The sequence below is a fragment of the Aquarana catesbeiana genome, linkage group LG02 (assembly GCF_042186555.1).
Source record: "Aquarana catesbeiana isolate 2022-GZ linkage group LG02, ASM4218655v1, whole genome shotgun sequence".
Taxonomy (NCBI): domain Eukaryota; kingdom Metazoa; phylum Chordata; class Amphibia; order Anura; family Ranidae; genus Aquarana; species Aquarana catesbeiana.
This window is the reverse complement of record NC_133325.1, coordinates 129442441-129467499: the sequence shown is the minus strand read 5'-3', so window position 1 is coordinate 129467499 and position 25059 is coordinate 129442441. Positions and strand designations below refer to the sequence as shown.

At 44.1% G+C, this 25059-nt stretch overlaps 1 protein-coding gene across 4 annotated transcripts in view; it reads left to right on the top strand.

The window, feature by feature from the left end:
• Positions 1-24614, top strand: part of IFT88 (intraflagellar transport 88) — a 142042-nt gene extending 117428 nt beyond the window's left edge. For 2 of the 4 annotated variants that reach the window (XM_073613457.1, XM_073613458.1), the window contains exons 24-25: positions 2670-2739; positions 8848-9155. In XM_073613457.1, the coding sequence (XP_073469558.1) occupies positions 2670-2739; positions 8848-9140 (363 nt within the window). In that variant the 3' untranslated portion in view covers positions 9141-9155. Of the gene's footprint in view, positions 1-2669; positions 2740-8036; positions 8409-8847; positions 9156-18523; positions 18632-22287 lie in introns of those variants that run through there. The other 2 variants (XM_073613459.1, XM_073613460.1) reach the window with 2 other exon arrangements.
• Positions 24615-25059: the final 445 nt, after the last annotated feature.

The following is a 25059-nucleotide window of genomic DNA, read 5'->3' as shown; positions in this document are numbered from 1 at the left end:
CATCCATCTTCGCCCTACTTTTTTTTTTTTTAATCAAATTATGAGTTTATTGAGCATAAAAGTTAATACATGATATTTCACACAAAATGAAAGGTGCAACAAGCACCAACATAAGGTGATAGGATACATAAGATTGTCTGACAGATCGTACTAACAGTTGGAATATTACCAAACATAGTTCTTTGCACTAGGAGCACGAATTCATGTGATCCTTGCTAGCATGGGTAGTGTGGATTTTTGCTAATTAGCCTTGTTACCTGGTTTTGAGAAACAGTCGGCATTAATCAGTACAAGTAGAGGAGTCATCCACCCATCTGTCCCAAATTTTATTGAATTTGCCAGGGCATCCTCGGTGAGAATAAAGGACTTTTTTGTAAGGAAGGGTAAGATTCACAGCCCTCTTCCACTGCTGGATTCTGGCATTGAATAAGGTTTCTTGCAGGAATGTCGTAGGGTATTTCTCTTCCTGAGGTAAGGGAAGAAGACCAAGTATGCACAGACGTGGGCATAGTGTTAAGGGGGAGCCCATGCGATCGTGAAGGAATTTGATAAACTGTGACCAATATTGTTGAATGGGTGGACAAGACCATATGGAAGGTGCTATTAGTGTCGCCACACCTGGGGCAGGCTGGGTCGGTGTCTGGTTTATACCTGGAAAGGCAGGAGGGAGTGATGTAAGACTTGTGAAGGATGTAAAGGTGAGTGAGTCGGTCTGAGAATTTAGGCGATATTTTCTTAGAGGCTTCTAGTATTACTCCCATGGCCCCAGTAGTGGTTTTGCACTAGTTGCCAGATTTTGCTGTGGTGTGCTAGCATATGTCGCCTATTGCCTAAGCAGGAGAGGCCCCAATGCTTGCAAAAGAGTATCTGGAAGGGGTGGGCCACTACATCAGTAGCCGCCATACACACTAGTGTAGAGTAGCGGATCTTGTCATGTCTATTAAGGTAATAAAAATGGGATAGCTGGGAGGCTAGGTAATATAATGCAAGGTCAGGAAGGGCCCCCCCAGATGGACAGGACGCTTCAGAATCTGCCATGCCAACTTGTGCCTAGAGGAGCCCCAAACGAATGTGTTTAAAATAGATTCCATGTTTCTAAACATATGGGCTGGGATGTATAGTGGGGCATGCCAGAAGATGTAGAGTAGTTTGGGGAGGAGAATCATTTTTACTAGGTTGATGCGGCCCATAACTCGGAGAGGAAGTCTAGACCAGACTTGGGTTTTGTTTTTAAGAAATTTGTATAGTGGTTCCAGATTTAGATGTACGTAATCTGCGAGGTAGCGGGAGCACCGTACACCCAGATATTTGAATTGATTGGTCCTCACCAGGGGGCGAACCTCCTGTACGGCAGTGGGGGCAGTAGCATCTATAGGAAGGATTTGGGACTTGGACCAATTAATCTGCAATCCCGAGAAAGCGCCAAAGTGCTCGATTAAACGCAAGGCCGCAGTCAGAGAAGGGCCTGCATCTTCCAAGTAGAGGAGCATATCGTCCGCATAGAGACTGATCACCTTAGTCACTTGTCCCATGCAGAGACCCCGAATATCAGGGTGCATCCTTATGGCAATGGCCAGTGGTTCTACGGCCAGAGCATACAGCATAGGGGGATGGGGCAACCCTGGCGGGTTCCTCGGGGCAGAGAAAAGGAGCTAGACGTCTTTCTGTCTACCTGGATACAGGCTTTAGGAGCTTGATAGAGGAGTTGGAGCCACTTGACAAATCTAGGATCAAAGCTGAATCTACGGAGGCACTCCCATAAGTAGCTCCACTCCACTGAATCAAATGCCTTAGCAGCATCAAGGCTAACCACCACCCTCGAGCCGACATTGTCGTGTGTAGCTTGGAGATTCATATACAGTCTTCTGAGATTAAATGCTGTGTTTTTATTGGGCATGAAAGCCTTAGGGCAAGAATTTTGGCCAATATTTTAACATCCAATTGTAGGAGGGAGATAGGGCAATAAGATTTGGGATTGAGAGGGTCTTTTCCTGGCTTCGGGATGAGGACAACCAGGGCCTTGCCCATAGTGCGTGGGAGCATGCCGGATTCGTATATGTGGGAGTATAGTGCTGGGAGTATAGTGCTTGCAGCTTGGGAAGAAGAGTCTCTTGAAACTGGGAATAGAGCTCTAATGGGAGGACGTCGGAGCCAGGGGCCTTAGATGGTGGTAATCGTGCTATTGCCTCCGCAATGCACTCCTCTGTTATAGGCTCAAGGAGCTCTACTTGGGGGCCCGTGAGGGAGGGGAAATCTATCTTCGCCCTACTTAAATACATGTAGGCTAGTCTTCAGTGCTTACCATGCCATACAAAAGTAGAAAAGAGCATTTATACCATAATTTGCTAGTATGTACCACATACTAGCACAGTATGATAGGCTTACATTTGATATGGAACCCTCCAGCACTAAGCAAGTGTAAACTAGCATGCCTATGGCTTCTGCATGCTCTTTATAGTTGTAAGGATGTTCCTCACAATTTATGTTCGCAAACCAATCAAAACGGCTCATTATTCGATGTATTCTGATATTTACTTTTTTTCTTTTGCACATTAGAAATAAAAAAAAATAAAAAAAGAATCTGATTGGTGAACACCTTTTCTTTTCAGTGTGTCCTATATTCTTTCTTTTCAATTTAGTGAGGTTCAGTATACTTCTTCTCTTTGCAGCGTGTGAGATCTGGTAGAGACAGTAGTGCCCGAAGTCGAAGGGATGGCAGAGAGGGCAGTGCCAGCAGTGGTAAGTGCAAGCTGAACATGATGCTCATTAAATTTCCTATTTATCATATCTGAATTGCACAAAGAAACATATAATATGGCATATGATAATGTCATAAAACGTGTTGAGGCTACTCTGACCTTCATAAAACTTTCCTCTACTTGACCAAGCTGACTTGTGCATGGCAAGAAAACCTTTGCAACAGGGTATGGCTGCCTGAAAGGGACCAACACTTATAAAAGCCCAAGAGTGCAGGTTGCATATGTATAAATGGGCAATTCAATTTTGGTTCTAAAGAGCTTTATTGGGCGTCAAGTTGACATACAAACATAAAACATGAAACAACAATATGCATTCGCTCAAGATTTCCTTCAGGGAAATTGAGCAAACGAAATATATACAATGTTTGTAAGTTTCTTGGCACCTAAATGATCCTATGGTTTAATAATGGGGTGCTTGACTTTCATTATAAAGTTTAGCTAACAAACAGAGAGATGCTAAACGACTGAGTATAAGAAAAGTCATGCTATATATAAACATAAGATGCCATACAAAACTTTTAAGGCACCAAACTCCTAACCCACACACCTGATAGGATAATGATCATTATAGGAATAGTGCCACAGGAACTGATTCCCAACCCAAACAGTAGCTACAGGTCCCGGAAAGAAAGGGGAGATTTAAAAAAAAAAATGTTTTAAAAATGGGGGGGTTGGGCCCAAGACATATAACATGGGATGGAAAAGGGAAGGAAATGTATGGGGTGAGGGTTCTCGGAAGGGTTAGGTGTAAGGGGGGGGATCTGGGGGAAAACGGATGGGGGGACACAAGGGGGAGGCGGAAGAGAAAGGAAGGGAAAGGTGAAGAATGGTCATGGGGGAGGTCCCCACCTTCCTCAGATTGCAAAGAAGAGGTGAGTCCCGCACTAAGGATAACCTGGTAGCCAGACAGAATCAAAGCGGGTTCGAGAAAAGTTTGGAATACTCAATAGAATGTTGGAATTGTAGACAGTATGCCCATATTTTTGTATATTTGGAGGGAGTGTCCCTTGCTACAACCCCTGGCAAAAATGATGAAATCACCAGTCCCTGAGGATGTTCCTTCAGTTGTTTATCGTTGTAGAAAAAAAGCAGATCACAGACATGGCCAAAAACTAAAGGCATTTCAAATGGCAACTTTCTGGCTTTAAGAAACACTAAAAGAAATCAAGAAAAATAATTGTGGTGGCCAGTAACAGTTAGATTTATAGAACAAGCACAGGGAATAAATTATGGAATCACTCAATTCTGAGGAAAAAATTATGGAATCATGAAAAACAAACAAACAAAATAACACTCCAACACATCACTAGTACTTTGATTGCACCACCTCTGGCTTTTATAACTGCTTGCAGTCTCTGAGGCATTGACTTAATGAGTGATAAACAGTACTCTTCATCAATCTGGCTCCAGCCTTCTCTGATTGCTGTTGCCAAATCATCTTTGCAGGTTTTAGCCTTGTCATGGACTTATGTGTCTTCAAGGAATTTTTTCACAGTTTTTGCTCTATGGCAAGATGCATTATCATCTTGATAAATGATTTCATCATCCCCAAACATCCTTTCAATAGATGGGATAAGAAAAGTGTCCAAAATTTCAATGTAAACCTGTGTATTTATTGAAGATTTAATGACAGACATCTCCCCAGTGCCTTTACCTGACATGCAGCCCCATATCATAATTGACTGTGGAAATTTGCATGTTTTCTTCAGACAGTCGTCTGCATAAATCTCATTAGAACAGCACCAAAAGTTCCAGCATCATCACCTTGCCCAATGCAGATTCAAGATTCATCACTGAATATGACTTTCATCCAATCATCCACAGTCCACGATTGCCTTTCCTTAGCCCATTGTAACCTTGTTATTTTGTGTTTAGGTGTTAGAGATGGCTTTCTTTTAGCTTTTCTGTATATAAATCCCATTTCCTTTAGGTGGTTTCTTACAGTTCGGTCACAGATGTTGACTCCAGTTTCCTCCCATTTGTTCCTCATTTGGTTTGTTGTACATTTTCTGTTTTCAAGGCATATTGCTTTAAGTTTTCTGTCTTGACGCTTTGATGTCTTCCTTGGTCTACCAGTATGCTTGCCTTTAACCACCTTCCCATGTTGTTTGTATTTGGTCCATGTTTTAGACACAGCCGACTGTGAACAACCAACGTCTTGTGCAACACTGCGTGATGATTTACCCTCTTTACCTACATACTAACAAGCAGATTTAATCTGATGCAGGTGTTAGTGTTTGTAATGAAAATTTACAGGGTGATTCCATATTTTTTTCCTCAGAGTTGAGTGATTCCATAATTTATTCCCTGTGCTTGTTCTATAAATCTAACTGTTACTGGCCACCACAATTATTTTTCTTGATTTCTTTTAGTGTTTCTTAAAGCCAGAAAGTTGCCATTTGAAATGCCTTTAGTTTTTGACCATGTCTGTGATCTGCTTTTTTTCTACAACAATAAACAACTGAAGGAACATCCTCAGGGACTGGTGATTCCATAATTTTTGCCAGGGGTTGTATGTGTGTATGAGCTCCCCCATCTCAGCAATCTTCTGTATCTGTCTGATCCAGTCTGATAGTTTTTGTGGGCTCTTTTTACCCCAGAAAATTGGAACGCATGCTCTAGTTGCATTTACCAAGTGCATAACTGGGGATTTGAAGTAGGGAGGGATGTGTGATGCAGTAAAAATTTGGCTGAGGTAAAGTCAAAGTTATGGGTAGTAATTTTAGAAATAAGATTGTGGAACCTGACCAATACTTTTGCAGGAATGGGCATGGCCACCAGATGTGTATGAGGGAACCTGTATCTGCTTCACACCTTCAGCATGTGGATGGGGCCTGGTGGAGGGTAATTTGTAAATTAGGAGGGGGGTTCTATACCACCTGGAGAAGATTTTAAAGCCATTTTCCTGCATTAAGTCCTTCACCATGCCTTTATGTAAATATTCATAGAGTCACTCCCATTCTTTGGCAGACACGTCAAGGGATAGGCCCCACTCCCACCTTTTACAGGCTTCGTTACCGCTTAGGTCCTGGTCAGAAAAGAGAAGCGAGTATATGTATGAGTTTAGATGCGCTTGAGTTTCCTTCATTAAGCACAGGGATGCAAATGGAGTGCATGGTCGGGTCCATTCTGAAAGCCTGGTTGGCTTAAGTCCATAAGTCCAAAAGGGGAAATAGGGTCTTTTCATCCACTGTGTCAAGGCTTCCTGACTGAGAAAGGAGCCTTTGTCAAAGAATTGTTCAGCATTAATGCGGTCATACCGCCAAATATCAGTCGGAAAGTGGGGTACTAGTCTAGGGGGAAGGCTGGATTGTGATTACTGGGGGTTAGTGGGCCCAAGGAGAAGAAGAGCGAGAATTTAGCACATGCTTTACGGAAACATGATAGGGGTAGCCCTTATTAATGGGTGGTCTCCATAGTCGGAGGGAACGTGGGATGAGTCCAACCAGGGGGACAGGTGTACTAGGGTGTTAGTAAAGGCTTTTTCTAGAGTTACCCAGGCTTGCGATGGGCGTGTATGTTCGGGTAATTCAATTGTGAATTCACTTATTAAATACTGTAAGGAGTGTGGTCTCATGTATAATATACAATACTATGAGGAGATTGTAACCGTATTAGTGCACTTGCAACAAAAACAATTGAATACTGTTTGTGATCCTTTTTTTTATTTGCACTAGCATCCAGAGTTTCAGGAAAAGCTCATTGAACTCGGAGCACTGCTTGGACCTTGAAGAAGGGGGTACACCCCAAAAGATTTTTAGAAAATTTTGGATGTTAATGCAAATAAAAAAAAGTATCACGGGCAGTACTCATATGTTTTTGCTTACTCGACAGCAGATTATTTATTAGTCTGGCACAGACTGATGGATTTCATTAGACAGGTTTACATTAAGCCCTACAAATCCATGTCTACTTTTGGAATCTCCTGGAAGTGGCTAGATTGCGATTTGTCACAGCGGTGGGTGGGACCTAAAATTTACCTTTTAAACCTAAAAATACTAAACTGAATCCAAAATATAACTGCAGACACCTAAGCTGGCCATACACACATAGGCTTTTTTTGTCAAATTAAAAAAATCTAACAGATCCCTCCATCCACACTAAACAAAGTGGATGAATTGCTGCAGGCACTGACAGCTGTCAAAATACCCCAACAACACCTGCATTGGATTGGATGCAGGCTCTGTTCAACTGATGGTTTTCAGCCTAGCTCCTTTGATTTTTCAAAGGATTTTGGGCAGGACCTTCCATGGAGTGTCAGCTGATTCATTAGGAAACTGGCAGAAGTTTGCTCCATGTATGGCCAGCTTTGCTTGTACTATCACACTCCCTTGAGTACTTTGGGCAACCAAACTGATAAGAGACATGAGGGAGCTCAGCTATGAGGAAAGATTAGAGGAACTGAATGTATTCACTCTTGAGAAGAGGAGATTAAGGGGGGATATGATCACCATGTATAAATATATAAGGGGTCCATATAGTGAACTTGGTGTTGAGTTACTCACTTTATGGTCAACGCATAGGATAAGGGGGCACTCTTTACGTCTAGAGGAAAAGAGAGTTCATCTCCAAATACGGAAAGGTTTCTTCTTCTGACTCCCGCCAGAGGTGATTCTGGCCAGCTCAGTTGATTGCTTTAAGAAAGGTCTGGATTCTTTCCTAAATGTACATAATATGACTGGGTACTAACATTTATAGGTAAAGTTGATCCAGGGAAAATCCAATTGGCTCTCTGGGATCAGGAAGGAATTTTTTCCCCTGCTGTAGCAAATTTAACTCCAGGGACCTTGAAAACCAGGGTGCTTTTAATATGCAAATTCTGGCTGAAGCATTGAAAGTCAAGCTTAGGCCTGCCCCTTTGTACATATTTGAGTTGGCACATTACTGTGGTGAGTGACCCCACTGGCCAACAGAGATCGCAGGAGTTGGGAGGTGTATTCGATTTTACAGTTACCCACATGGTATAGTGTTCCTGTCATTATTCAGCCGCATGGTAAGGTAAATAACAATTGGATGAAGTAAGTGACAAAATACCAATTGGATGAAATGTGCAGCAGTATTGTGTGAATGGTATTATTATAGCAGCAGTTTTTTTCTTTTATAATAGTCTCTAGAAACTCCATGGATCACACAGTTTCAGAAGGTGGGTTTTTTGAACAAAGATGCGAATATCCATTGAAACCATACATCAGTCATATTCCACTGGCTATATTCTATAATCACCAGGTGGTAGCTTTTGCACAATAAATACCTTTTTTTTTTTTTTTCTTTCTTCAGCCGTTTTCACTAACGCATCTTCCAGCTTAATAGAGTATAATTGGTGATGGAGGAAGAATTTCTGGAAAGGACAAGTTACCTCTATTTATGACCAGAGATTTATGTGTACAGGCCAGGGAATTTACACAATCATTTTTCAGCGCTGCATGTGACATTACAGGGCAGGGTTCCCAGTCCTTCTCCGGACACTGAGGTCACAATCAGCTGCTTCCAGCTCATGTTCACATGCTTTTATAAGGACTAAATACAAGTGCTGGGACTAGTAGTACCCACGGGTGCCAATATTATAAAGTGGAACTAAAATAAAATTTTCTCAGCCTTACCGTCCTCATTTTTTAAATGCCTAAATGATAAAATGTTGCCAATATACTTTTTTTTTGCAAATCCTGCAATGTCATTTCATTGGTCTTGTGATCACTTCTGAAGAGACTTGGGTAAGAGACATACAGGTAGAGCTAGCCAAGCAGTAGCTCTGCCTGAACTCTGATTCCACCTTTAGAAGGCACTCTCCTATATTTGGTCTCGTGACTCTTAAAAGGGAGCCCAGAAAACTGGTTTCTGCAGAGAATGTATGATAGTACTTTATTTATGGTTTGTGAATTCTTGTCCCAACTCCAGATAATTAAAAAAAATCACAATTTAATCCAGTATTGCTTGCATTCAATTAAAATGACTGACCATCACTGCTCTCCACTCCAAGCAGACCTAAACCTGAGTGAATGCTGCAGCATAGAGGTTTACTTTTTGATAATCCCAAACTTTAAAATTCAGTCTGTATGAATATTTTGTTTTTATTTTTTGCTTTGAAAAGTCACCGTGCAAAGGAGAATCAAGAATACTAACCGGCCTGGTGGGCGAAAGTCCTGTCTTCGTTCTTGTAGAGCTATGGCTTCCGAAGAATATTCTGCGTCCGATACACTCCTGGGGGTTGGTGCCTGGTCCACCTCTGCACACTGTATGGTTTCACCCACCAGGCCCTGCATTACTACAGGACACAGTAGTGACGGAGGATGGAACCAAAGTGCCAATGTGCTCATAGGTCTTTATTCTTTTCTTTCCACAACTGAAATACATGTCTTCAGTCTGCTAACTAAAAGTACCTAGGTCATACCCTTAAAAAAGTATCTAGTACTGATGTGAGTAAGCTTTGAAATTTTCTTTCCTCCTCAATTGAGGAGATTTCTAATACCACATGTAAACTGCAAATTGGATCCAACAAAAAAAAAACTATTGTATTATACTGAGCATTGCACTGTGTTGCTGTGATTATTCTACAACCATTTCCAGGAACATTTGGCTGCTTAAACACTGTATTTAAAGTTCTTTTTAAAGTAATATAAGGAGATTTATATCCCATTGCATAAAAAAGATTGTTATTGTGGCATTAACATATGTTAAAAATCAGGAGCAAAACTTGGGACAAAGCTACAGTACTTGGAAGTCAAGGAGGGATGGTAACTATATATATAATACACACACACAGGCTTAATATTGAGTTGCCCACCCTTTGTCGCTATACCCGCTTCAACTCTTCTGGGAAGGCTGTCCACAAGGTTTAGGGGTGTGTCTATGGGAATGTTTGACCATTCTTCCAAAAGCACATTTGTGAGGTCAGGCACTGATGTGGATGAGAAGGCCTGGCTCGCAGTCTCCGTTCTATCAGGTTGAGGTCAGAACTCTGTGCAGGCCAGTCAAGTTCCTCCACCCCAAACTCGCTCATCCATGTCTTTATGGACCTTAATTTGTGCACTGGTCCAAATCATTTGGTGGAGGGGGGATTATGGTGTGGGGTTGTTTTTCAGGGTTTGGACTTGGCCCCAACATACCCCAGCTTACATGGCCCCAGCAAGACATTTTGGACAATTTCTTGCTCCCAACTTTGTAGGAACAGTTGGGGATGGCCCCTTCCTGTTCCAACATGACTGCGCACCAGTGCACAAAAGCAATGTCCATAAAGACATGGATGAGTGAGTTTGGGGTGGAGGAACCTAACTGGCCTGCACAGAGTCCTGACCTCAACTCAATAGAAGACCTTTGGGATGAATTACATAGTTACATAGTAGGTGAGGTTGAAAAAAGACACAAGTCCATCAAGTCCAACCTATGTGTGTGATTATGTGTCAGTATTACGTTGTATATCCCTGTATGTTGTGGTCATTCAGGTGCTTATCTAATAGTTTCTTGAAGCTATCGATGCTCCCCGCTGAGACCACCGCCTGTGGAAGGGAATTCCACATCCTGGCCGCTCTTACAGTAAAGAACCCTCTACATAGTTTAAGGTTAAACCTCTTTTCTTCTAATTTTAATGAGTGGCCACGAGTCTTGGTAAACTCTCTTCTGCGAAAAAGTTTTATTTCTATTGTGGGGTCACCAGTATGGTATTTATATATTGAAATTATATCCCCTCTCAAGCGTCTCTTCTCCAGAGAGAATAAGTTCAGTGCTCGCAACCTTTCCTCATAACTAATGTCCTCCAGACACTTTATTAGCTTTGTTGCCCTTCTTTGTACTCGCTAATTAGAGTGGAGACTGGGAACCAGGCCCTTTTATCCACATCAGTGCCTGACCTCACAAATGTGCTTCTCAAAAAATAGTCAAACATTCCCATAGACACACTCCTAAACCTTGTGAACAGCCTTCCTAGAAGAGTTGAAGCTGTTATAGCTGCAAAGGGTGGGCCAACTCAATATTGAACCCTACGGACTTAGACTGGGATGCCGTTAAAGTTCATGTAAAGGCAGGCGTCCCAATACTTTTGGTAATATAGTATGTATAGTTCCGTCATATCTTACCTGTTAGAGGTTCCCTAGAGACCTATACAAGGAAGTGATTGTGTAAAAGGAACGGTCTAAGCCTTAACAGTACTCCCAGGCTGGCGGCCTATTGGAGTAGCAATGGAAGTGAATGAGGTTGCGCTTTTCTGATGAATAATACAATAACAGATTTTTGTTTTTATTTGTTTCCATTTCTATCAAGCCCCTTACTGTAAGGCTCCATGCACACTAGCGTTTTTTTAAGCTCCTAGAAGTGATTAGCATTATTTCTGCTCCTAGAAGCTAAATCATGTTATCCTATATGTCCATGCACACTACTTTAGGCTATTAGCGTTTTTTGAGCTTCAGGAGCAGAAAAAAAAATGTTTTTTTTTTTAAGTTTCCTGGAGCGCTTTTCCAGCAGAAACGCTGCTAAATTCTCCTAAATGCTACTAATAGCGTTTTTTTCCTTTTACTGCAACAATGCTAATGCTCCTAAAATGTTACTACATTAAGCTATTACTAGCGTTTTTATCCTGTGATTTTTTTTTTTTTTTTCCAGCGTTTTTTTTTAGTTTAAAAAAATGGAATGAATGATGGAATGAAAGCTATGTGCAAATGTTTTGGGAGGGGGGAGAAAGCTTGATCTTGCTCTAATGTAAAGACAAACCTGAAGTCTTGCTATAACTGAAACATTTACATCTATTTATGGGATTACTTTTACAACATGTTGGGTATAATTGAATAGTTCTTTTGTGGGACTGAAGATCTGCCGTGGCTGCAGCTCTTAGAGAAGCATTGTGCTGTGTAATGTACGAGTATCACACACATTCAGCCAAAGGAGCAGTCTAAAAACATTTACAAAAGAATCCTACCGCTGGCGGCTAGGGAGATCGGCATGAAGACAGAGTTTGTTTTATATGAAATCGCTGACATCCACCCATTCCACAGCACAGGAAAGTAATTTGCTCCTTTAAAGTTTAGTGCTGTGTTTGTACATATTTACCATAAAAGAGAAGCAGAAAATATCGGACAGTTGTGGAGGGAAGATGAAGCTGAGACAGATTAGATTACTTAGAAGAAAATCTGATTCAAGGTAAAGAACACTTTTTTATAAAGGTTATATTTTGGGGGCTTGTGCTTACCTTAACCACTTCAGCACGGGAAGGATTTGCCCCTTTAATGACCAGGCCATTTTTTGCGATACGGCACTGCATTACTTTAACTGACAATTACGCGGTTGTGCGACATTGTACCCAAACAGAATTGATGTCCTTTTTTTCTCACAAACAGAGCTTTCTTTTGGTGGTATTTGATCACCTCTGCATTTTTTATTTTTTGCGCTATAAACAAAAAAATACTGCCAATTTTGAATAAAAAAACAATATTTTTTACTTTCTGCTATAATACATATCCCAATATATATATATATAAAAAATAATTCATCAGTTTAGGCCAATATGTATTCTTCTACATATCTTTGGTAAAAAAAGAAAATCCCAATAAGCGTATATTGATTGGTTTGCGCAAAAGTTATAGCGTCTACAAAATAGGGGATAGATTTATGGCATTTTTATTTATTTTCTTTTTTTTTACTAGTAATGGTGGCAATTGGTGATTTTTAGTGGGACTGCGACATTGCGGCGGACAGATCGGACACCTGACGTTTTTGACACTTTTTTAGGAACCAGTGACATAATTACAGAGATCAGTGCTAAAAATATGCACTGTTATTATACTAATGACACTGGCAGGGAAGGGGTTAACATCAGGGGTGATCAAGGGGTTAAATGGGTTCCCTGTTTGTGTTTTCTAACTGCATGGGGGACTGTGTGACTGAGGAAACGTACAGATCCACCTTCCTGCTTAGCAGGAAGACAGATCTCAGTGTCACCCCCTGACAGAGATCTGCCTTGTTTACTTCGGCAGATCCCTGTTCTTTCTCTGCGGGGAACGGTCGCGGGTGGACATCGAGTCCACCCCACTGATTGGCTCCCCCACTGGCCAGTGGGAGCGCACGCGCACCCACGAAAGCTAGTGCACGGATCGCCATACCAGTACGGCGATTTGCGCAGCCAAGCCACCTTGCCGCAGTACATCTGCGGCAGGTGGTCGGCAAGTGGTTGCAAACCCTTACAAATACCCAGTGCAGAGACTGGCCTCAGGTGATACACAGAGAGGAATCACATCCTCCTACATAAGTTGTACCTGTTTATCTATAGCGGTCTTTCCCCTGAATCCATTCAAAGTGCAGAATTTAGACAGGATGTCTCTGTTCTGAAAAGCAGGGAGCAGAGGGCTGAACTTACATCTGAGAGCTGATTGGAGAGAAGAGACGCACCCCCTTCACACAGGAACAGAGCTCATGCTGCCAATCAGCTGGAGGTCCCTCACTGTTATTTTTTTCTCTTGGTGTCAGGAAAACTTGTCAGAAGTGATTTATGCTTATAGCAGAGGAATGAAGCAGCAGACAGAAATGACACTTGGTGCCCCTAATTGAGACAAGTACACACTATAGAGGGATATGCTTTGTACATATTTCATGTCCGAGGTTTACAACCACTTTGTATAGATTTTTGATGAGGCTTTCATATTATACTCACACGTTTTGCTTTTCTTTATTGTGGTCATTGTACTAAATCTAGAGAGCCCCTAGAGGGAGATTTTAGGGGTTCAGCACAATTACTCTACCAATGTAGAAGTAAACAGAAAATTCTAAAATTACAGGAGACGTTCATTGTTTCTTCTGCAACAAAACAAATCTACCTGCCTGTTCTCAATCTTCTTTAGAATGCACATGCAGCTCAGTGTACATTCTCTGCACACCTTAGTGCTGGTGTTCTGTCGAGAAAGCGCCCCCCCCCCATGGAATAGTGCCCGCGCAGGACGGAGCCACACTTCAGCTGATTTGCCGATCAGCTGGAGTGACGTGACCAGGGCGCAAGCGCACATCGTAGGAGGCGTCTCTCGATTTGGAGATGCCATTTCACGCCCACAATTGAAACCTATACAAACAGCGGGGGGAGACTGTAGTTCTCATTGTGCCTCGCTGTTACAGTGTGCTGATGGTCCGGTTTTGTCTGTGTTGCAGGGCAGGTTTGCTGTGTTGAACGGCCGGTTTTGCCTGTGTGAAAGGGCGGGTTGCAATACAGACAAAACCAGCTCTTCAACACAGCCACTATCCACCCTCCAGCAGCAGCGATGCACAATCCGAGGTCTCCCCCGGTGTTTGTATAGGTTTAAATTGTGGCTGTGAAATGGTATCTCCCATCGAGAGATACCTCCTACGATGTGCGCGTGAGCCCTGGTTACATCCAGTGTTAATTTTGGCAGAAAATTTTGATTTAGTTTTAGTCTTAGGACTAAAATGGCATTTTAGTTTTAGTCCCATTTTAGTCTTCTGCAATTGCTTTAGTTTTAGTTGTATTTAGTCGACTAAATCTCCAGTTCATTTTAGTCGACTAAAACTCATTTTAGTTGTCTAAAATCAAATGGGTATAGTTAAATTGTAATGCGTTAGTTACCATTTCTCTACAATTTTCAAATTCATTATATACTGCTGGAGTGAAAAATCGAATGGTATTATTTATGGTATTGAGGTATAAACATGCACTACAGACAAGTGTTAATTTTGAAGTCAAATTTCAATTTAGTTTTAGTCTTATGCCCTGTACACACGATCGGACATTGATCGGACATTCCGACAACAAAGTCCATCGGATTTTTTCAGACGGATTTTGGGCCAAACTTGTCTTGCATACACACGGTTGCACAAAGTTGTTAGAAAATCCGATCGTTCTGAACGCGGTGACGTAAAACACGTACGTCGGGACTATAAACGGGGCAGTAGCCCACACACGATCGGAATTTCCGATAACACAATCCGATCGCACTTTTTCCATTGGAAAATCATACCGTGTTTACAGGGCATGAGTCTTTTGACTAAAATGCCATTTTAGTTTTAGTCATATTTTAGTCATCTTAATTGTTTTAGTTTTAGTCGTATTTTAGTCGACTAAAATAGTATTCATTTAGTTGACTAAAATGTTTTAGTCGTTTTAGTCCACGAAATTAACACTGGTTACGTCAGCCCAGCTGATCGGCAAATCAGCTGTTGTGCTGTTCCGTACGGCGCATGTGCAATACATCCCGGGTACTATTGGATGGGGGGCACTTCTCGACAGAACACCGGGATAAATGAGCTCCAATGCACTTAGGCAGGAGTTACATTTTGGCCCAATCAGTGAAGATCCCGAGAATGGAAAAAAGGTCCGGCAAAGATGTCTGTGCTGGTGAGGGAGCTGGAAGATTCAGTAAGATATCAGTCACTTCCCTGCTATGGACATCACACTTCTAGGCTCCTCTAGTGTTCATAAATCAGGCCCAATTCACTTGTTTTACCAAGTTGCACCTGTGATCATATGGGTCAGAATGAAGGAAAGGTTCTCATACATTGTACCATTTCCAATCTCTTCCAGATGTTTTACTGCGCAATGGCACATTCTGTATTTTATAGCCCCTCTCAGTAGAGTCATGTTTCATGATGAAAATGTGTCCAAAGGTAAAATAAAAACTAAGTGTAAGGTGACACGACCGTCATGGATAAGGCTCTTTTTGGCAGCAGGTTTAAGTGATAACATATGTGTCCCAATAATCCTCTGCTGTGCTGGTAATGCAGGACCTCTGCATGGCCGTCATCAGGGAATGTATTGCAGTGACTCTAGAGAACGTGAATTCATAGAAATGTATAAATTAACTGGCAGTGCAACTTTTTGTGCTTTATTATTAAAAGGAAACCACTACTACAGTATGTGTTCAGCCCAACACCAGGCGATAGATTTAGATCTTTAAGAAACATGAAGTTGTTAAATGTTCCCAGTTTAACTACAATCCAGTCTTTGTATAAAATATTTTGTATAACACTCATAAACAGCAGGAGCAACACAAAAAGTCTAAGTTCATACATGTACCAATTTCTAGCCCTCTCCAAAAAGCAATCTAATGTGGATCACTCTTCATGGGGCAGTAGAGTAGTGGCTTCCAGGTGTTTTTATGAAACTAACGCGCTGCAACTATGAGCCAAGCGTATGAATTCAGTGAGCGAGTTTGACAGGCCATGCCACCTGTCAAACTTGGCAAGCAGAGTTAAACTTGCCAAGGCTGTGATACAAAGCATTCTGGCTGTGACATGTGTACGACCACCTTTCGTGGGGTGGTAAAATCACGGCTGAACTGTCTGTTTTTACTGTCCATGTGAACAAGGCCATAGATTATTACTATATGCTGGGTGTCCATTGCACCCCTGTGGCTTTCAAGAGGGGTGGGCTCCCCTGCCCTCTGCCTATCCATTATAATACATGTGCTTCCACTGTGGAGGCTCTCAAAATGTATTACTGCAGAAAATCCTGGGGTGCCCTGATGGGGTCTGTAGCTTACGCATGTATTTGCAAATGTGTGCAAACAAAACCCCTGTTTTTAACGCATACTGTTAGACAGAACAATTCATTTGGTTGCAAGCTGGTCGGTAAGTAGAGCTGGGAATTTCTCTGGTTTTGTTTTGCATGCGTTGCCCTTCCATGTGCTCCTTGCTGCAAAGGCCTGTTATAGGCAAGGGTAGTGGCCATTTCTTTGACATGTGTACAACCACCTTTTGTTGGGTGGTAAAAACACGGCCAAACTGCCTGATTTTACTGTCCATGTGAACAAGGCCAAAGATTATTGAAATAAAAAGAAATTACAGCGCTGTGTAAAAAATAGCAGCCAACACAGCTATAGACCAAAGCCCCAAAACGTGAAAAATAAAGTGTAGCGCTATAAATTTTAAATAGACCATTAAACTAATAATGGATTAAATATCCCACCATATAAACAGTGCTATTCATAAGTAACAATAAGAAAAAAGACGAAATATATCACAAATTAACTGTATAATGAATTATGTGTATAAAGTGAAATCAAAACAACGAAGTGCCACACTGGGACACAAAATGTCCAATCACACAAGAAATCAGAAAGTGTCACTGATTAAAGGAAAGTCCAACATTTGAAGAAGACAATCACAGAAATCCAGAGGCATGTTTGTCAGACATCACTCGGAAAAGATTGGAAAGACAGGTAAGCCACCACCAGTAATCGTAAGGGGGCTCACCAGATGTCGATGACTTGGGGAGGCTTATGCCACCCAAGTCATAAAGGCTTATAATCAGCTATCTGGAGAGATGCGCCTGCTTGAACGGCCGCGATAACTTGGTGCGGATAATCCGGACATCAGTTTATGGATAGTACTCCAAATGAAGAGCTCAGATCAGGTAATCACAAACCATGCAAAAACAAAATAAAACTCGCATACCCTGGACTTACTCATTTACCGCTTGTGTTTCCTTATATGCCTTTTTGATGACCGATATCATGTGAGTGTATTACTTTTTATTAATTAAAACTTTGCACTTACGGTATCACGCTATGCGAGTTTTATTTTGTTTTTGCATGGTTTGTGATTTAGTAAGAGGCATACCGAGTTTTTTGAAGTTTGTAATTTTTTTTGTCACACTTTTTTGGGAAATTATATAATTTATTTTTTTCACAGTGCAGTACAGCATCACCATATGACTTGTGTGGCGGTGATCAGGAAAACTGTCTGGAAACAGTATGTAAAAAACAATTGTAACCATTTTTTTACGTACTGTTATCAGTGACACTGTTTAGGGAGGTAATCAGGATTTATTTTTTACATTACATTATGATTATTACAGTGATGATCACTATATAAGAAATCATTTTTTATGAATGAATTCTATTCATGTGCCATTGTGTACAATTGTGATAGCTGTAATTGGCGACAGTTATCACTTGATACAGGTGCGCTGTGATTGGCCCAGTACCATGAGATCAATGTGGCCAATCACAGAGATCTCAATAGTACACAATGAATGGCTTTGAATGAAAGCTACTGACGTGATCGCTGTTATTGGTCATTGAGGGAACTATGAATGACAACATGTACTGTGACACACTGAAGCAGAGCATGATCCCCTCCCTTTGGAGACTGGGCCGCAGGGCAGTATTCCAACATGATAATGATCTCAAACACACCTCTAAGATGACCACTGCCTTGCTAAAAAAGCTGAGGGTAAAGGTGATGGACTGGCCAAGCATGTCTCCAGACCTAAACCCTATTGAGCATCTGTGGGGCATCCTCAAACGGTGGAGGAGCGCAAGGTCTCTGACATCCACCAGCTCTGTGATATCGTCATGGAGGAGTGGAAGAGGACTCCAGTGGCAACCTGTGAAGCTCTGATGAACTCCATGCCCAAGAGGGTTGAGGCAGTGCTGGAAAATAATGGTGGCCAAACAAAATATTGACACTTTGGGCCCAATTTGGACATTTTCACTTAGGGGTGTACTCACTTTTGTTGCTAGCGGTTCAGATGTTAATGGCTGTGTGTTGAGTTATTTTGAGGGGACAGCAAATTTACACTGTTATACAAGCTGTACACTCACTACTTTACATTGTAGCAAAGTGTCATTTCTTTAGTGTTGTCACATGAAAAGATATAATAAAATATTTACAAAAGTGTGAGGGGTGTACTCACTTTTGTGAGATACTGTATGTTTTAGAATGTTACATAATCTTCACACAGTTAAAACCCTATTTGTAGCTTCTTTGAAGTGTTGCAGGGAGACGATAATGATTATAATAATTCTAATAAAACGTCATATTTGATATGATTTCAGATAGTGGGCAGAGCAGTGGCACCAGCTCAAAAGGAGATCGTCTTAGTGCTAAACTGAAAACTCTGCCAGCGAATGACCCCTATGAAGCGATCTCCAATAAAGACATAGGTAAGTGGCAGATGAGTATCACCGGTTATCTATATATTATCCATCTAAATAAATACATGGCCATTCTTTAACTCTACATCCACCTAAGGGGTTAGTTGTGGTAGTTCCTTTTGAAGATCAGGGTTTGGGGGGAGGCTCTCTGGGGACCCTGATGTATGGGGGGCTCTGTGGGGACCCTGATGTATGGGGGGGCTCTCTGGGGACCCTGATGTATGGGGCGGAGGCTCTCTGGGGACCCTGTTGTTTGGGGGGCTCTCTTGGGACCCTGATGTATGGGCAGCTCTCTGGGGACCCAGATCTATGGGGGGCTCTCTGGGACCCTGATGTATGGGGGGGCTCTCTGGGGACCCAGATCTATGGAGGGGCTCTCTGGGGACCCTGTTGTATGGGGGGCTCTCTGGGGACCCTGCTGTATGGGGGGCTCTCTGGGGACCCTGTTTATGGGGGGCTCTCTGGGGACCCAGATATATGGGGGGCTCTCTGGGACCCTGATGTATGGGGGGCTCTCTGGGGACCCTGATGTATGGGGGGGCTCACTGGGGACCCTGATGTATGGGGGGGGCTCTCTGGGGACCCTGATGTATGGGGGGCTCTCTGGGGACCCAGATCTATGGGGGGCTCTCTGGGGACCCTGTTTTATGGGGGGCTCTCTGGGGACCCTGTTTTATGGGGGGCTCTCTGGGGACCCTGATGTATGGGGGGCTCTCTGGGGACCCAGATCTATGGGGGGCTCTCTGGGGACCCTGTTGTATGGGGGGCTCTCTGGGGACCCTAATATATGGGGGGGCTTTCTGGGGACCCTGTTGTATGGGGTACTCTTTGGGGACCCTGTTGTATGGGGGGCTCTCTGGGGACCCTGATGTATGGGGGGCTCTCTGGGGACCCAGATCTATGGGGGGCTCTCTGGGGACCCTGTTTTATGGGGGGCTTTCTGGGGACCCTGTTGTATGGGGGGCTCTCTGGGGACCCTGATGTATGGGGGGCTCTCTGGGGACCCAGATCTATGGGGGGCTCTCTGGGGACCCTGTTGTATGGGGGGCTCTCTGGGGACCCAGATCTATGGGGGGCTCTCTAGGGACCCTAATATATGGGGGGGCTTTCTGGGGACCCTGTTGTATGGGGTACTCTTTGGGGACCCTGTTGTATGGGGGGCTCTCTGGGGACCCTGATGTATGGGGGCTCTCTGGGGACCCTGATGTATGGGGGGCTTTCTGGGGACCCTGATGTTATGGGGGGCTCTCTGGGGAGTGGACCCTGATGTATGGGGGCTCTCTGGAGACCTTGATGTAAGGCGGGGCTCTCTGGGGACCCTGATGTATAGGGGGCTCTCTGGAGACCTTGATGTAAGGGGGGGCTCTCTGGGGACCCTGATGTAAGGGGGGGCTCTCTGGGAACCCTGATGTAAGGGGGGGCTCTCTGGGGACCCTGATGTAAGGGGGTCTGGGGCTCTCTGGGGACCCTGATGTAAGGGGGGGCTATCTGGGGACCCTGATGTAAGGGGGGGGCTCTCTGGGGACCCTGATGTAAGGGGGGGCTCTCTGGGGACCCTGATGTAAGGGGGGGCTCTCTGGGGACCCTGATGTAAGGGGGGGGCTCTCTGGGGACCCTGATGTAAGGGGGGGCTCTCTGGGGACCCTCATGTATGGGGGGCTCTCTGGGGACCCTGTTGTATGGGGGGCTCTCTGGGGACCCTGATGTAAGGGGGGCTCTCTGGGGACCCTGATGTAAGGGGGGGGCTCTCTGGGGACCCTGATGTAAGGGGGGGCTCTCTGGGGACCCTGTTGTATGGGGTACTCTTTGGGGACCCTGTTGTATGGGGGGCTCTCTGGGGACCCTGATGTATGGGGGCTCTCTGGGGACCCTGATGTATGGGGGGCTTTCTGGGGACCCTAATGTTATGGGGGGCTCTCTGGGGAGTGGACCCTGATGTATGGGGGCTCTCTGGAGACCTTGATGTAAGGCGGGGCTCTCTGGGGACCCTGATGTATAGGGGGCTCTCTGGAGACCTTAATGTAAGGGGGGGCTCTCTGGGGACCCTGATGTAAGGGGGGGCTCTCTGGGAACCCTGATGTAAGGGGGGGCTCTCTGGGGACCCTGATGTAAGGGGGGGCTCTCTGGGGACCCTGATGTAAGGGGGGGCTCTCTGGGGACCCTCATGTATGGGGGGCTCTCTGGGGACCCAGATCTATGGGGGGGCTCTCTTGGACCCTGTTGTATGGGGGGCTCTCTTGGACCCTGTTGTATGGGGGGCTCTCTTGGACCCTGTTGTATGGGGGGCTCTCTTGGAACCTGTTGTATGGGGGGCTCTCTGGGGACCCTGTTGTATGGAGGGCTCTCTGGGGACCCTGTTGTATGGGGGGGGCTCTCTGGGGACCCAGATCTATGGGGGGGCTCTCTGAGACCCTGATGTATGGGGGGTTCTCTGGGGACCCAGATCTATTGGGGGGCTCTCTGGGGACCCTGATGTATGGGGGGCTCTCTGGGGACCCTGATGTATGGGGTCTCTCTGGGGACCCTGATGTATGGGGGGGCTCTCTGGGGACCCTGATGTATGGGGGGCTCTCTGGGGACCCAGATCTATTGGGGGGGCTCTCTGGGACCCTGATGTATGGGGGGCTCTCTGGGACCCTGATGTATGAGGGGCTATCTGGGGACCCTGATGTATGGGGGGCTCTCTGGGGACCCTGATGTATGGGGGGCTCTCTGGGGACCCTGATGTATGGGGGGGCTCTCTAGGGACCCTGATGTATGGGGTCTCTCTGGGGACCCTGATGTATGGGGGGTCTCTCTGGGGACCCTGATGTATGGGGGGGCTCTCTGGGGACCCTGATGTATGGGGGGCTCTCTGGGGACCCTGATGTATGGGGGGCTCTCTGGGGACCCTGTTGTATGGGTGGCTCTCTGGGGACCCTGTTGTATGGTGGGCTCTCTGGGGACCCTGATGTATGGGGGGCTCTCTGGGGACCCAGATCTATTGGGGGGCTCTCTGGGGACCCATATCTATGGGGGGCTCTCTGGGGACCCTGTTGTATGGGGGGCTCTCTGGGGACCCTGTGGTATGGGGGGGCTCTCTGGGGACCCTGTTGTATGGGGGGGCTCTCTGGGGACCCTGTTGTATGGGGGGCTCTCTGGGGACCCTGATGTATGGGGGGGCTCTCTGGGGACTCAGATCTATAGGGGGGCTCTCTGGGACCCTGATGTATGGGGGGCTCTCTGGGGACCTAGATCTAGGGGGGGCTCTCTGGGACCCTGTTGTATGGGGGCTCTCTGGGGACCCTGTTGGGCCCCATGATTCCTTATTGCCCGGGGGCCCCATGAGTTGTCAGTCCGCCCCCTGGGGATAACTGAAATTGGAGCAAACAGAATCTGGAGCAGCTGTGCATAGCAACCAATCGGCTTCTATCTTCAGCCTGTTCAGTTAAGCTTTGAAAATGTAAGCTAGAAGCTAATTGGTTTGCATGCATAGCCGCTCCGTTCTTAGTAAATTCCCCTTTCCTTCAAGTTGTTGTAAGAATCATACCCTTTGTGTGCTGTTCCTTGCTTTTATTCTCTTTGCATCATATCCGAAATGTCAGCCCAATGTCATTTTTTTCCTGTTTAGTAGCAGTTAAAAATATACTGCATTCTAATGACTTTCTTTATATTTGGATGATTAGATGCTTCATACACGGACCCTCTCGGGCCACAAGCGGAGAGACCAAAAACGGCAGCGAAGAGAAGAGTTGAGGAGGAAGAGTTTGCTGATGAAGAATTAGGAGAAGATCTCCTCCCTGAGTAATTCTTTAATTGTGAGAGGAAAACTGAACTATTATGCCGCGTACACACGATCGGAATTTTGGTCAGAAAAAGGTATGATGGCTTTTCCGACGGGATTCCGTTCAAGCTTGCCTTGCATACACACGGTCACACAAAAGTTCTCTGAACTTTCGACTGTCAAGATGTACAACACTACGACGAGCCCAGAAAATGAAGTTCAGTGCTTCTGAGCATGTGTCGAATTGTTTCCAAGCATGCGTGATTTTTTTGCGCGTCCGCATTGCATACAGACGAACGCATTTTTGGATAGGAACATTTTCCAACCGAAAAATAGAGAACCTGCTCGCAATCTTTTGCTGGCTGGAATTCCGCCAGGAAAAATACGATGGAGCATACACACGGTCGCATTTTGCAACCAAAACCTGTCATCGGAGTTTTGCTGGCGGCATTTCCGATCGTGTGTACGGGGCATTAGAACAAATTGTCTCTTTTAATATATCCAGGAACAACAAACAACTCTGCACATGTAATCTATTACCTTTTCTTCCCCTATACTTTGAGAACTGTCATTTCGTTGTGTATATTTATTCTGCACCAAGTGTGGTGTCATATTGGATTCCTGAGGCTGTCAAGGAGAATGGCAGGAGATTAGAAGGAAGCTTCAATAAAAAGCAGAGGGGAGAGCGAGTGGGGTTAACAGGGTAGCTTGAGAGTGACTTGATTCCAAGCTGCTCTGGCTGTAAAGTTTCAAATGGATTTATACTAGAGTGCCTGCCGCAGATATCACACCCGGGGGAGCTTGGTAAAGGTACTGTAATCTTTAGCATGCAAACATTATTAATTGGCTGACCATAGCCTGGCCAGAGGTTCACATAAATATATATTTTTATACTGTAAGTGTTTCATATTTTTTAATATTCACTCCATATTTTTATTATTTCAATAAAAATAGAGATTTACAGATTAACCACTAGAGGGAGCTCTAAATTTGACTCCACATGGAACTCTAGGCAAACATCTAAAATGTGCAAAATACTCACATATTATTTTATCTGCCAAATGATTTGTAATTCTTGTAATACACGCATCTCTGTTAGGAAAATCACTCTGCTACTTTTTCTTTTAGCTCTGATTCATTGTCCAGTGAACGGGCTAAGGGGTGACACTCATATAGCTGTACATTGTGGAAGAGGGGCATGAATTACAACATTGGTTATACAAAATTACAAATCCTGTGGCAGGTAAAACCATAAACATAAATGTATTTCAACTGTGTATTCATCTGTTCTCTATGGCTGTGAGACACTGTAAAGCAGTAAGCACATATAATGAGCATATGTGATTGTGTATGTATATATATATATTTATTAAAAGTGCTGAACTCCACCCTTTCAACTTGAGCTCCAGAAGGTTTTACCCCTTCATGACAAGGCCATTTTTTTGCAATACGGCACTGCGTTACTTTAATTGACAATTGCGTGTCGTGCAATGCTTTACACAAATAACATTTTAGGTTTTTTTTCCCCACAAATAGAGCTTTCTTTTGGTGGTATTTGATCACCTCTGTGGTTTTTTATTTTTTGCGCTATAAACAAAAAAAACGACAATTGTGAAAAAAATACAAACATTTTTTTCTGCTATAAAACATATCCAATGGAAAATGGAAAAAAATCTAATTTCTTTATAAATTTAGGCCAATATGTATTCTACTACATTGTTTTGTTAAAAAAAAACATTCCAGTAAGCGTAGATTGATTGGTTTGTGCAAAGTTTATAGCGTCTACAAACTGTGGGACTTTATTTTTTTTTTTTTACTATTAATGGCAGTGATCAGCGACTTATAGCGAGACTGCGATATTGCAGCAGACAAATCAGACACCTAACTGACACTTTTAAAACTTTTTGAGGACCAGTGACACTAATACAGTGATCAGTGCTTAAAAAAAATGCACTGTAACTGTACTAATGACACCGGCAGGGGAAGGGGTTAACATTGGGGCGACCAAATGGTTAAATGTATGCCTAGGTTGTGCTTCCTGACTGTGGGGGAGGTGCTTTGACTAGGGGAAGGCAGAGATCTGTGTTCCTGCTTAGCAGAAACACAGGATCAAAGTCTTCCCCATTGACACTAGGTACGTGATCTGGTAAAGAGCAGCCGCCCTGCCGCAGTAAATGTACGAGGGACGGTCATTAGGTGGTTAGAAAAATACCTTTTTGAGTGTTAGCCCCCCCCACACACACACACACACACTGTATAGTGCAAGTCTGCTGCTTTAGTCTGGGGGGTGTAAAGCACATGATACTTGCCTTATTCCTCGCTCATGCAAGCTTCTTCTAGGGCAGGGGTCTCCAAACTTTCTAAACAAAGGCCAAGTTTACTGTCCTTTAGACTTTAGGGGGGCCGGACTCTGTCTATCGGGAGTAGAAAATATCCCAGCATCAGTGGGAGTAAACAATCCCCCATCACTGGTGTCAGAGGGAGGAATTGTACCCCATCATTGGTGTCATTGGGAGGAATTCTGCCCCATCATTGGTGTCATAGGGATGAACTGTGCCATATATTTGGTGTCTTTGGGAGGATCTGTACCCTTCACTGCTGTCAGTGAATAAAATAGTCAATTGTGCCTCATCATTGGTGTCATTGGGAGGAATTGTGCCCCATCATTGGTGTC